Source organism: Salvelinus fontinalis, chromosome 33, assembly GCF_029448725.1.
Source record: "Salvelinus fontinalis isolate EN_2023a chromosome 33, ASM2944872v1, whole genome shotgun sequence".
Lineage (NCBI taxonomy): Eukaryota > Metazoa > Chordata > Actinopteri > Salmoniformes > Salmonidae > Salvelinus > Salvelinus fontinalis.
In genome coordinates, this window is record NC_074697.1 from 31,432,421 (window position 1) to 31,445,114 (window position 12,694).

Genomic DNA, 12,694 nt, shown 5'->3' on the forward strand with positions numbered 1-12,694 from the left:
CAAGCAATAAACCCAAGAGCAGAATCCATTTGAAATATTCTGAATGCATTTGAACTATAGCATTATCAACACACTAAAATGATGGAGTCGGTTCCTTTTATTTTAAACAACACTTTATTGCTGACATATGTTTATATTACAATATTGGCTGTTAGTCTGCAATTATTGTCCAATGGTGTCAGCTATTAAAACAATTTTGGTTGCTTTATGACCTTTACAATTCCATTCATGACCTTCAGTGATACCATTAATAGTATTGCAATGGCTCCACTAAGTGTACCACTGTGTTTAGGGGAAATCCCTGTGTTGTTAGTCAACTCTATTTTATGTTAGTCAGAAAAACCTCACAGTTTGATCTGTTTGAACTTAACTGAGGAACCTCTTCAGAGTGTATTTTCAATCGGCAGATGAATGAGTGCCTCTGAGGAATAAATAGGTCTGTAGGTTAGAACCACTGCACTGACAGTATGACTTTCCATCCCCGGATCTCTCCACTAACACATCATCATACAATTCATTATTTACATCACCACACTGATCTATTTGTTTGATCAAAAGCAGTTCTTGGTCAATATAAGTTTACATTTTCAGTTGTCTTGCTACCCTCTGAAAATGGAATAATCTGCAAGCATCCATGTACGTGAATGCCTGCTGTTGGGTAGAAGCCAAGATGAAACCACACCAGCGTCATGTGACTATACTACGATATACTGGCCCTATATGGTACTTGGGTAGCCTACATTTGTTTACATCCCTGTTCGTGAGCATTTCTCCTTTGCCAAGATAATCCATCCACCTGACAGGTGTGGCATGTCAAGAAGCTGATTAAACAACATGGTCATTACACAGGTGCACCTTTTGCTGGGCACAATAAAAGGACACTCTAAAATGTGCTGTTTTGCCACACAACACAATGCCACAGATGTCTCAAGTTTTTGAGGGAGAATGCAATTGGCATGCTGACTGTAGGAATGTCCACCAGAACTGTTGCCAGATAATTAAATGTTAATTTCTCTACCATAAGCCACAAGGGATCGTCTGTGGGGGGTTGGTGCTGAGGAGTATTTCTGTCTGTAATAAAGCCCTTTTGTGGGGAAAAACTCATTCTGATTGGCTGGGCCTGGCTCCCAAGTGGATGGGCCTATGCCCTCCCAGGCCCAGCCATGGCTACGCCCCTGCCCAGTCATGTGAAATCCATAGATTAGGGTCTATTTCATGTATCTCAATTGACTGATTTCCTTATATGAACTGTAACTCAGTAAAATCTTTGAAATTGTTGCATATTGTGTATATATTTTTGTTCATTATACATAAAGCACCCTAACCTTAAACAGAGATAGTTATCAGTGTCTTAGGGCCACAGAAAAATAGCTAGTGGACATTATTGTGTATTTCAGGCTGTTACTATGTGTTTATTTGCAGTGCGTCCTTTAAGTGTGCCTCAGTTATGTACATTTTTGAATACCTTTTCCATTTTTATGAACCATAAACCCACAAGACAAGATATATTTGTGTGACGAATGAATAAGTGAGCATTTTGGGATATTCTCAACGTTCGAATTGTTTCCATATGTTGTGATATACAACCCACCACTTCTTGCTGTTCTCTGAATTGATTTGGTCAGAGTATTTATAGTTGGAGACATAAGTGTGGTCCTCATCAAAGTGTCCCAACAGCAGTATTTTATAGGATAGGTGATGTGAAGTGTTAGACTGGATATCCATTGAGTGTTCCCCATGACCCAATGTACTCAGCTGTCATCATTCGGCACTTAAGGTTCAATTTGACTCCCATTTTCACTGGCTAATAGATCAACTGTGTCCTTAAGTGTGAGTTGGTATGCATTGGACTCTGCGTACTATCATCTTCCCAACACTCAAAACTGTCAGGCTGCTTTATTATATGTCCCCTTCACTGAAACATCCCCTAATCATGGCCGATGTCTTAGAGACAGACTGTACCTCTGTAGCTCTTTAATGGAGTCTTCCATTAATAAATCTCCACCGGTGGGATCAGTCCCGGCTGAATTTAAGTGTCACAATCAATCTGCACAGTTCAGTCCGTGTCTTTAGCCTTGGATCAACACATAACCCATGTTAGTCTAGAGAGATAAGTCTCATCACTTAGTACATATGACTTTTTAGCACTGCAGCATCTCTATCTTCTGCATTCCACAAAGGGATTGTTTCCATTGACAGTCATTATGTTCTCTGCCCCATATACAAGGGTGCCATCCCAAATGGCACCCTATTCACTATAGTGCAGTACTTTTGACCAGGGCCCATAGGGAATAGGGTGCCATTTGGGACACAAACAGCTGCTTCATCCAGTCTCACCAAGAGACAATGGGATGGACACACACAGACAGGGAACATTTTAATAGAAATCACACCAACAGACATCCACCATCTCACTGCCCCTCCTTCTCAACAGAAATCACATTTGCTGTTGGTTATTTTTAGCAACGTATATGGAATATCTCATCAATTAATCAAAGTGCATCCCACTGAGATATGAGTGATTGTGAGTGACTAAGTCTGCGTCCCAAATGGCGCACTACTTTTGACCAGGGCCCATAGAGCTATGGTCAAAAGTAGTGTACTAGGGAATATGGTGCCCCTTTGGGACACATCATGACAGAATTACTAATCATTTATGCATATCACAATGTTTTTTTTCTCACAGATATGGAGGAGGACATGGAGATTGACCGTAACGTCACTGGGATCCTTGGAGAGGATGTCTTCCTCCGCTGTCAGTACCTGGGACAGAATGACATCACAGACGCCTCATGGAAACGCCCAGACTCGAGAATAAAGCGATCAATGAAGAAATTAACAGGCTACAAGAACAACAAGGCTTTCAGCAAAGACCCAGACTTCTCCGCCCCAGTCTCTCCCACCAATCTGACTGTCAAGATGAGGGTGTCTAGTCTGGAGGCCCAGGGGGAGTACACGTGTGTGTTTGCCACTGATGAAGAAGAGATCACTAACAGCATGTTTCTCACTGTCCTGGGTAAGCTTGGTTGAAGAATATTGCCCAATTAGAATACTGCATCCTTCCTTTTTCCCCTCCCATAATTAATCACTAATCTGAGATGACAAGATTGGTGTAACCAAACTTTCCATTGCATTGCTTTGACCAGTTATGTTATGTCAGATCATTGATTACTTCAAGGAAGTGAGGAAGGAAGGATGCATTTTAAGAGTATTCAAAAAAAAAATGTATAGTGCACTGCAAAAGTACTTAACACCTAGATGGTAGAGAGAAACAACAGAATAGAATATGTGACATTATCATTGCCTGTTGTATCCTTACCTTACTGTACCTTCAAGGTCATAGTAAAGACAGAATCATACAAACATCCATTGCATAACCGTTTCTTGTACCAGCATCATCCCCGTCATGTGTTTGAATTTTTTTGTTTTGAAGCTCGACCTGATATCCACACAGTGGTGACAGAGGACACAGACAACGCTACCCACTACCAGTCAGTCACATGCTCAGCTACCAATGGTAAACCTGTGGCTCTGATTCGCTGGGAGATCAACGGCAGTCCTCCTACTGACAACTCCTCTGTGGAGATGAGGAACACCAGTTATACCAATGGCACTGCCACTATGACCAGCATCCTCCGCTTCCCTACCCACCTACAGGACCAGGACAGAGTGACCTGTGTGGTCCAGCACCCAACCCTGCCTGACCCCGCCACACATGTCACAGTGGGGGTGGAGACCTTCAGTAAGCCTGCCAGCTCATGTACACAAGGACTGCATCCTAAATGGCACCCTAGTCCCTTTATAGTGCACTGCTTTTGACCAGGAAGAGTGACAAGATTTGGGACACATCCTTGATGTGTATGTTTGTGTGTACAGTACTTGGCATTTCTTACTTTCGTGGGCAAGGATTTAGTTTGGGAAGAGGTTAATTCTGACATGACCCTTGGTGCTAAGAATCAATGTCTGAGAATGATCTGTAGATATTGGATTATGCTGGGGCTGGCACCACCCTGATCTCACTGGCACAGATGTTTACTTTCCTTTCCCCAGCCTGTTGTTCCACGTGGTCACCTCCCCACTCCCCACTCCCCCCCCCCCATGTAACAGGTATTGTGTGTTTCCTGTACAGTCCTCGCAATCAGCTGTGGCACAACAGAGACAGATCATACACCATCATCATATTTCAATATCCCTCCCTACCACTTTAGGAGACATGTTTTGATATACAGCCTGTATCCATATGTCAAAGAGGATCATATGACAGAAATATCCTCCCTTATCCATATGTGGTAGTATCAAAGTCTTTGATAATCGCAATAGAGTGATGCCTTTCTATATCAGCAGTCAATCTGTATTGAGATGTGTGAAATAGTGTGCTTCCCAAATGGCACCCTATTCCCTATATAGTGCACTACTTTTAACCAGAGTCCTATAGGAAATATGGTGCCATCTGGGATGTAGGCATATTCCTGTAGTTCCAGCCCCGCCAGCAGATCTGCTCTCAGCTGTAGCCTGTTGAACAGATGGAACAGGTGAGAAGAGTTAGCACTCTCCTCCTAAACCCAACCGGCAGCCCTGTTATGCCCTGTGTTTATCTTTCATACGTCTATCCTTTCACTTCAGCCTTCTCAAAAATATAAACCACAGCCCTAGAGGCCCAGACATTAGATTTAGGACTCACTGTTGTTTAGGACTCACTGATGGACCATTCCCACCTGCTCATGTAAAATTATTATTTCTCTCTGCCTGCAGTGGCTCCCAATGTGACCATTGAGACATACCTGGTTCTAGAGGACGGGGAGGAGCTCTGGGTGGTCACCTGTGGTGCTGCTGGAGGGCGACCCCGAGCTGACATCACCCTGGTGCTGCCCAATCAGGAGGCCAGTTCCATGCTACAGAAGGAGGTTGTCATGGATGCAGCAGACACATTGGTCAGGTCATACCGCTTCCCAGCTGAGCTTCAGGAAGGGGAAAGCATCACCTGCCTGTTTGACCACCCCAAGTTCCCACACAGAGAGCTACGGACCACCACTTTGCCGGCATTCTGTGAGTACTGATCACAAGTCATAACTGAGGATTTGGAGCCAAAAGTATGGTCTTAGGAGACTGCTTTTCATTTACTCTACTTAATAACAGATTCTGTGTTGGATATTCTGTTTTCACTTCCTATTGTGTAGATCTGTCTGCTGTTCGGCTGCTGAACCCAGGGTTGGCAGACAGCAGCAACAAGAGCCAGGCTGTAGAGTCAGTGGTGCTGGAGGAAGGACAGAGCAACACCACCATCGGGCTAGAGGTCGTTGGGGATGTACCACGTTACAGTATCGTATGCACCAAGTAAGAATACCTGTATTACTATCATAATACAGCTCTCTGTTGATCTCTCTTGACTGTTAACTTCAGTTAATCTCAGATAAAGGACAACATTAACATGTTGTGATAATCTTATCAATCAGCGAACAGTTACAAAAAACAAAGTTTGCTGTCCCATTTTGCCTTATAGCAATTTCATTCATTTCTGCTATTGTTGCTATACTACTATTTGCATCATTAACACAGGTGTTGACATCACATACATATCGTGTTAGGCAGCTGTGGTGAGAGGTTTGGTTGAAAACCACAGGCAATAGACAGGCGCTAGACACACATCCTGCAGATTTTTTTTAGAAGCATCCAGCTGCAGATTTTGCGTGCTGACACCGCATGGGCGACAAACCTCAAAGCACATGCGTCTCATATGGTATTTTTGCGTTTTATGCGCACATGCAACCTGTAATTTAGACATTTGTTGGTAACGTGCTACGAACATACCAGTCGGTGCACTAGCTCCGATCCGTCTGGGCATTATGTTAATTAACCACTGTTTCTTGTGTAGCTAGCTAGCACACACTAGTTAGCTGGCACACACTAGCTAGCTAGTACAACACTAGATAGCTAGATAGTACATGCTTGCTCTAGTACACACTAGCTAGCTAGCTAGTACACACTAGCTAGTACCGATCTTATAATTCTAAATGTAATTTCACCACCTGTGCTGTTGGTGGCGGTAACGCACCATCCTGTCTGAGCTATTTGTCGCAGTATAGCAACAATAGTATATGTCTCACAGCATCTCACAGCGTCTGTGGCGTGAGAAGATATCTGCTGCAGCCAGACCATTTTTTTAAATCAACTTTGAATAGCAATCACCAAGTTGGTGACATTATCCCTGGATCTAAATATGCGAGAACAGAAGCTCTTACAGGTGCTGCTCTTTTTTAATTGAACTAGGCAAATCAGTTAATAACAAATTCTTATTTACAATGACAGCCTACCGGGGAACAGTGGGTTAACTTTTTTTTACCTTGTCAGCTTAGGGATTCGATCCAGCAACCTTTCGGGTACTGGCCCAACGCTCTTAACCACGGCTACCTGCCTCCTTTGGAGAGTGCACACTGTGGAAACTGAGCCCCACTTCCTAACCTCCTGCCAAATGTATGACCATATTAGAGACACATATTTCCCTCAGATTACACAGACACTAAAAGAATTTGAAAACAAATCCAATTTTGATTAACTTTCATATCTATTGTGTGAAATACCACAGTGTGCCATCACAGCAGCAATATTTGTGACCTGAAAAGTGCAACCAGTGAAGAACAAACACCATTGTAAATAAAACCTATATTTATGTGTATTTATTTTCCCTTTTGTACTTTAACTAGTTACACATCGTGGCAACATTGTATAAAGGCATAATATGACATTTGAAATGTTTCTATTCCTTTGGAACTTTTGTGAGTGTAATGTTTACTGTTAATTTGTTATTGTATATTTCACTTGCTTTGGCATTGTAAACATATGTTTTCCATGCCAATAAAGCCCTTTGAATTGAATGTCTAACTGTAACAGTGTCTGGTCTTGTGTTGTCTCCTAGAGAAGAGCAGTCTCTCCCTGAGGGTGTGGAGGTGATTGGCAGTGCTCTAACCCTGCAGGGTCCTGTGGAGCTCTACCATGCAGGGCTGTATGAGTGTGAGGCCTCCTACTACAGCCACAGGGCATCTGTACTGCTGGACATTACCGTCGACCCACAAGTCAAGCAGTCTGGTACGAGCAGAGTCTTGTCTACATATCATAGTGCTGCGTCCCAAATAGCACCCTATTCCTGATATAGTGCACTATAGTGACAATGGGCCCTGGTAAAATGTTTGAGATGTAGACTACATATCATATCATTTGGGATGCAGATTACATATCATCTTCATCATTTGACAACTGGTAGCCATATCTGGCAGTCTGTAATTTGTAGCGAGCCAGCATTATGTTAATACAAGTAACGTCTATCATATATTCTATTTTTTAAATGTAAGAAATATTGTTAGTATAAATCAGAATGTTTATTTTCCTGCATACTGTAAAGTTAAGTGATTAGCATGTTTATTGCCTTCTCTCCTCCTCTCTGTGTGCTAGTGACTGTTCCTCCCAGCATAAGGATTGATGTTCAGGATAGACTGGGTGACAGGTTCATTGAGTGCCTGGCTGCAGACTCTGTCCCTGTTGCCAATGTGTCCTGGGTTCTACCTGAGGGTGTGTCTGGGCTCTCCTGGTCCAGTCTCACATCCCATAATGGAACTCACTCTGTCAGCATTGTGTTAGTCCTGCCTGCCTGCTCAGCCCAGGAGCTCAATATGGAGTGTGTCATAGATCATTCTGTGTTTGTGTTTCCAGAGAGAAGACAGATAACACTCCCTGTGTGTGGTATGTTCAACAAATCATCAAACACCATCAGTTAAAGCTCTAGTGTTAAAATAAAACATTTACATTGAGAACATGTATCCTATATCTCTGTTATTTTATTTACATTGAGAACATGTATCCTATATCTCTGTTATTTTATTTACATTTTTTTTAATTTTTTTTTTATTTCACCTTTATTTAACCAGGTAGGCAAATTGAGAACACGTTCTCATTTACAATTGCGACCTGGCCAAGATAAAGCAAAGCAGTTCGACACATACAACAACACATAGTTACACATGGAGTAAAACAAACATACAGTCAATAATACAGTGAAAAATAAGTCTATATACAATATGAGCAAGTGAGGTGAGATAAGGGAGGTGAAGGCAAACAAGATATATATATAAATAAATAAAAATATAAAAAGGCCATGGTGGCGAAGTAAATACAATATAGCAAGTAAAAAAAAGAAAAAAAAAGTAGAGATAGTAGAGATAGAAAAAAGTAGAGATAGAAATAATGGGGTGCAAAGGAGCAAAATAAATAAATACAGTAGGTAAAGAGGTAGTTGTTTGGGCTAAATTATAGATGGGCTATGTACAGGTAACATTGAGAACATGTATCCTATATCTCTGTTATTTTATTTACATTGAGAACATGTATCCTATATCTCTGTTATTTTATTTACATTGAGAACATGTATCCTATATCTCTGTTATTTTATTTACATTGAGAACATGTATCCTATATCGCTGTTCTATCTACATGCAGCTCCTCCTAACATCACCATCCAGTCCAGCTTTGAGTGGGAGGAAGACGTAGCATACACACTGGTGCAGTGCACTGTGGACAGTGTTGGACCTGCTGCCACTATCTCCTGGAGTCTTGGAGACAGGGACAGTGACAATAGTACCAGTCAGCTTAAAGAGGAGCAGGTAAAGGGAAAGAACAAATGAAAGGGTGATTGGAACCAAAAATAGATACAGCAAAAATGAAGAAAAAAAACCCAGCAATTATTTGGATATAATTTGCACACTCTAACATATGTTTCGCTTGCAGGTTCAGGGGCAGCCTGAGCACCATGCCAATGGCTCTGTGACGGTCTGTAGTGTGTTGAGGCTCCCCACTTTCATGTTCTCTGGTCAGAATGTCACCTGTGTGGTGGATCAACTGGGTCTTGAGAGGCCAGAGAGAAGACGGATACTGCTGCGTGACCTGGGTAAATTACTTTATGACTTGTAGCATCCATGTTTCTCCACAATACATTATGTGTATCCCCAATAACACGCTATTCCCCCTATTGGCCCTGGTCAAAAGTAATGCACTATAAAGGGAATAGGGTGTCATTTAGGGACGTATCCATTGTATTCAACCACCACACAATGTCACTCCCTCCCTTCCCTCAGAGTCCCCTGTGATGCGTGTTTTTGTTGCGAGGCAGAGCAGATCTCTGTGGCTGGCTGTGTGTGAGTACAGAGGGGACGGGATCAGAGCACACCTCTCCTGGGTTCTACCTGACAACACCACAGGCCACATCTCCTTCCGCTCTGGGTATGAAGGTGTGAGAGTGCTAACCAACCTCACCTATGAGTTCCCACTTGCCCTCCACGAGGGACAGGACCTGACTTGCCTCATTCAAAATCACCATGGACTTAAGGAGCGGAGGACAGTCCATGTCCCCAGATACTGTAAGTGTAATAGAGAATAAATACAAACAGAAATGATTCCCCTTTTTTATATAAAGCCCCTAGCACCACAAAAGACTTGTTATACTACACATACATTCTGTACACTGTTAGAAAAAACGGTTCCTGAGGGGTTCTTCAGCTGTCCCAATAGGAGAAGCCTTTTTGGTTCCAGGTAGAACTCTCTTTGGTTTCTCTGTAGAAAGGTTTGTTCATGGAACCCAAAAGGGGTTTTACCTGGAACCAAAAGGGTTTTACCTGGAACCAATAAGGGTTCTTCAAATGGTTCTCCTATAGAGGCAGTTGAAGAACCCTCTTAGGTTCTAGATAGCACCTTTTTTTCTTAGAGTGTACTGACACTTCTGTCATGACATTCATAGACATACAGTACTTGCCAGGCATGCTATGCTCCAACATCCCAGTCAACAGTCAAATACAACTGCCTGTCTATTGACTGTATGTATTTAGGGAGTGGTTTGTTTTTTGCCCCCTGTTGACCACTTCCCCTTCTTAGACATCTCATCTGTCAGACTACTGAACCAAACCACTCCCCTGTACAAACCTTATGGAGATGAGTCCGTTATACACCGAATGTCTCTTAAGGAGAATTTCCAAAACCAGAGGATCCTGCTCAAAGTCTATGGCAGTGTACCAACTTACAACCTCACCTGTCACAGGTAATACTCTTTGCTAGACTCTCTTTTGCTACAGTATTCCTTTCCTTCAGCTTCTGAACGGTGGAGGTTTGAGTGAGAGCACTACAGTAGGATGGAAGACAGAGTAGGGTAATATTACCACTACACAGGGCCGGTAATTTGTACAAACATTGTTTTCGTCCAGATGGAAGTTCTCATATGTATTGTTTTATGAGAGCTTTTAACTAGACAATCAAATAAGTGCATTGTTGTAAAGCTGCCATTATGCCTTATTAAGATACTATCAGGACTTCTGTGCTGTGGGGCCTGGAGAAGGTTGTCCTGACTGGCAGGCCATGCGGTCGGTGGTACTAAAGAACACCTTTTATCAGGGACAATGAGTGACTCATAAACCTGACACTGTCCTGTCCTCCCATACACAGGCTAATAAATTGTGTTTGGAGTTATTCTGTCAAGCTATTCTGTGTAAAGCTGTGTTATCCGCTAAGGTGGATGATACAGTTACTTATTTATACACCTAAGTAGATATACAAAATACAACGTCTCATTAGATTTATGCCACTCATTGTCAACTATAGCAGTGGTTTTGTATTACTTTTTGTCTGTTTTCCACATATTTTGGAAGTTATCAAAAAGTGTTGTGATAGCAGTTTCCCCCTCACTTGCTTATCTTATTCTCTCTTCATGACTGTCTTCTTTGCCACTTAGCTGATAAACAGATCAAAGAAACGTGTGTACTATGTAATGACCTTCTGTGTCCTGCTGCGTGTTGAAGAAATGATGGCGCATTGGTCCAGATGGATGGCGGAGCTCTGTTGTTCCAATCAAAGGTCACGGAGCAGGATGCGGGCCTCTACACCTGCCACGCCTCTTTCTACCACCATAAGGCCTCAGTCCTCATTCAAGTGGAGGTCACCAGTGAAAATCAACAGCTCAGTGAGTGTCCACTCACCTTATCTTGCATCAGTGATACAACAAAATGTAAGATATGTCAATGGTTTCTGGTGAACATCCCAAAATGATTGGCACATTATTACATATAATTGGCATTAACTTCCATTTACAACAGGTGTTCCATTCCATTTACTTCCATTTTGTGTTACCTGATGTCTTTCTCCTGTGTGTTTGTGCAGTGATGGTCTTCATCGTCTGCTTCTCCTCGGCTGCGGCCATCATGATCCTCCTCATCGTCACTTTGTGTGTTTTCTGGTGAGTCGACCAGCAGGTTGGCAGGTGACAAACAGGAAACCAGGTCTGTGCGTCTGATGGTTACTACAGCTAGGCATGACAAAAGTAGCACAGAGCTATTCAAAAAACAGGATGCTCTGTGGCTGGAGCAGACAGGTACGTCAGCCACCACAGCTCTGCCAGACAACTCACACAGTCTGATTCTCTCTGTTTCTGTGGTAAAGACAGATTTATTTTCCATCTAATGTTATCATATGGCAACTATAGAGCTGTACTCTGAGTTACTACTCTGGAAGTAAGGTAAGCTATTCACAGCTGAAGAATTCATATTGTAATTCAATCCCAGTTGCAATGCTTGGAATGAGAGAAATGCATAAAGCAGTTGTCTCTTTTTGCTGTCATTGGATCTGATCAGATAATAAGACAGGTGTCTCACCACCAGAATGTTTGGATACACTTTGAGATCCTAAATGTCTTTAAAAGCATCTGATCCACAAATCCACTAATGGTCCATGAAAACTCTCCCACGGGGCTCTGGTCAAAAGTAGTGCACTGTGTAGGGAATAGGGTGCCATTTGGGACGTAGACTAACTTCCTCTTGGTCATGACTCATGTGAGAAGGGATGGTAAATATATAGACACAGACACACTGACTGCACTTTAGGCTGATTCATTGTGTCTTTGGTCAGTACATTTGGTCAAGGTGACATTGGTGCGATGAGCATCACTGTCCCATTATCCCTGGTTCCTGTGGGAAGATCCCGTCAGGCTCATTTGGAAAGGTCAGTCAGTCGGACAGCATACACAAGAGAAAACATGACACGCCAGGGGAATAGCTATTCCAAGATTTGCGTCACCCACGGGTCACCAGCACTAGCAACACTTTTTGAAAAGAGCAGGTCTTCATTGGCCTGGTTGGTGTCATGGGGATCATGAGAGATGAGGAGAGTTACTGCTTCTGACATCAGAGAGATCAATGATGATGTCTGGGGTCACCATCATTCTACTTATATATTCACGTAGCATAATGCATTCACAGTTCACACACCCAGTGGCTCAGTGGAAGTCTTTTCACTCATACAACAGCACCTCCAAGGGGTGCAGTTGGCCATGCAGGTACATTTGGCCATGCAACTTTCTTAGTGAGGATGATACCCAACAGTATAAAAACAACAGAAGAATTAGACAATATTTGAAATGTTGTCTGTCACTGTAACTCAAATGACAATGAATTGTTTTAATTGTTTTTTGCAGCAAAATAAATGGAGGAGACCACCCAGCATCTAAGGTCAGTCTTTCTTAGATCTTTTCTCTAACTGTTGAGCTCTCAAAAAAACATTATGCACGCTTTGAATTCTTGAGAATGGTCCTCCTGCCTTCATTCATCTATTCCTATAGCTTCTATCCATAGGTCTTTATTCAACATTTGATGTGCTTTGTCCCCTTGTC

The 12,694-nt window shown here is 42.5% G+C and overlaps 1 protein-coding gene across 6 annotated transcripts in view; it reads left to right on the forward strand.

Annotated features, from left to right (window-relative positions):
- Positions 1–12,694, forward strand: part of LOC129832016 (uncharacterized) — a 35,645-nt gene that overhangs the window by 20,111 nt on the left and 2,840 nt on the right. For 5 of the 6 annotated variants that reach the window (XM_055895730.1, XM_055895729.1, XM_055895731.1 and 2 more), the window contains 13 exons: positions 2,687–3,016; positions 3,434–3,742; positions 4,753–5,046; positions 5,178–5,334; positions 6,914–7,083; positions 7,447–7,734; positions 8,488–8,651; positions 8,776–8,935; positions 9,123–9,404; positions 9,916–10,078; positions 10,833–10,993; positions 11,191–11,266; positions 12,500–12,533. In XM_055895730.1, the coding sequence (XP_055751705.1) occupies positions 2,689–3,016; positions 3,434–3,742; positions 4,753–5,046; positions 5,178–5,334; positions 6,914–7,083; positions 7,447–7,734; positions 8,488–8,651; positions 8,776–8,935; positions 9,123–9,404; positions 9,916–10,078; positions 10,833–10,993; positions 11,191–11,266; positions 12,500–12,533 (2,586 nt within the window). In that variant the 5' untranslated portion in view covers positions 2,687–2,688. The remainder of the gene's footprint in view (positions 1–2,686; positions 3,017–3,433; positions 3,743–4,752; positions 5,047–5,177; positions 5,335–6,913; positions 7,084–7,446; positions 7,735–8,487; positions 8,652–8,775; positions 8,936–9,122; positions 9,405–9,915; positions 10,079–10,832; positions 10,994–11,190; positions 11,267–12,499; positions 12,534–12,694) is intronic. The other variant, XM_055895732.1, reaches the window with a different exon arrangement.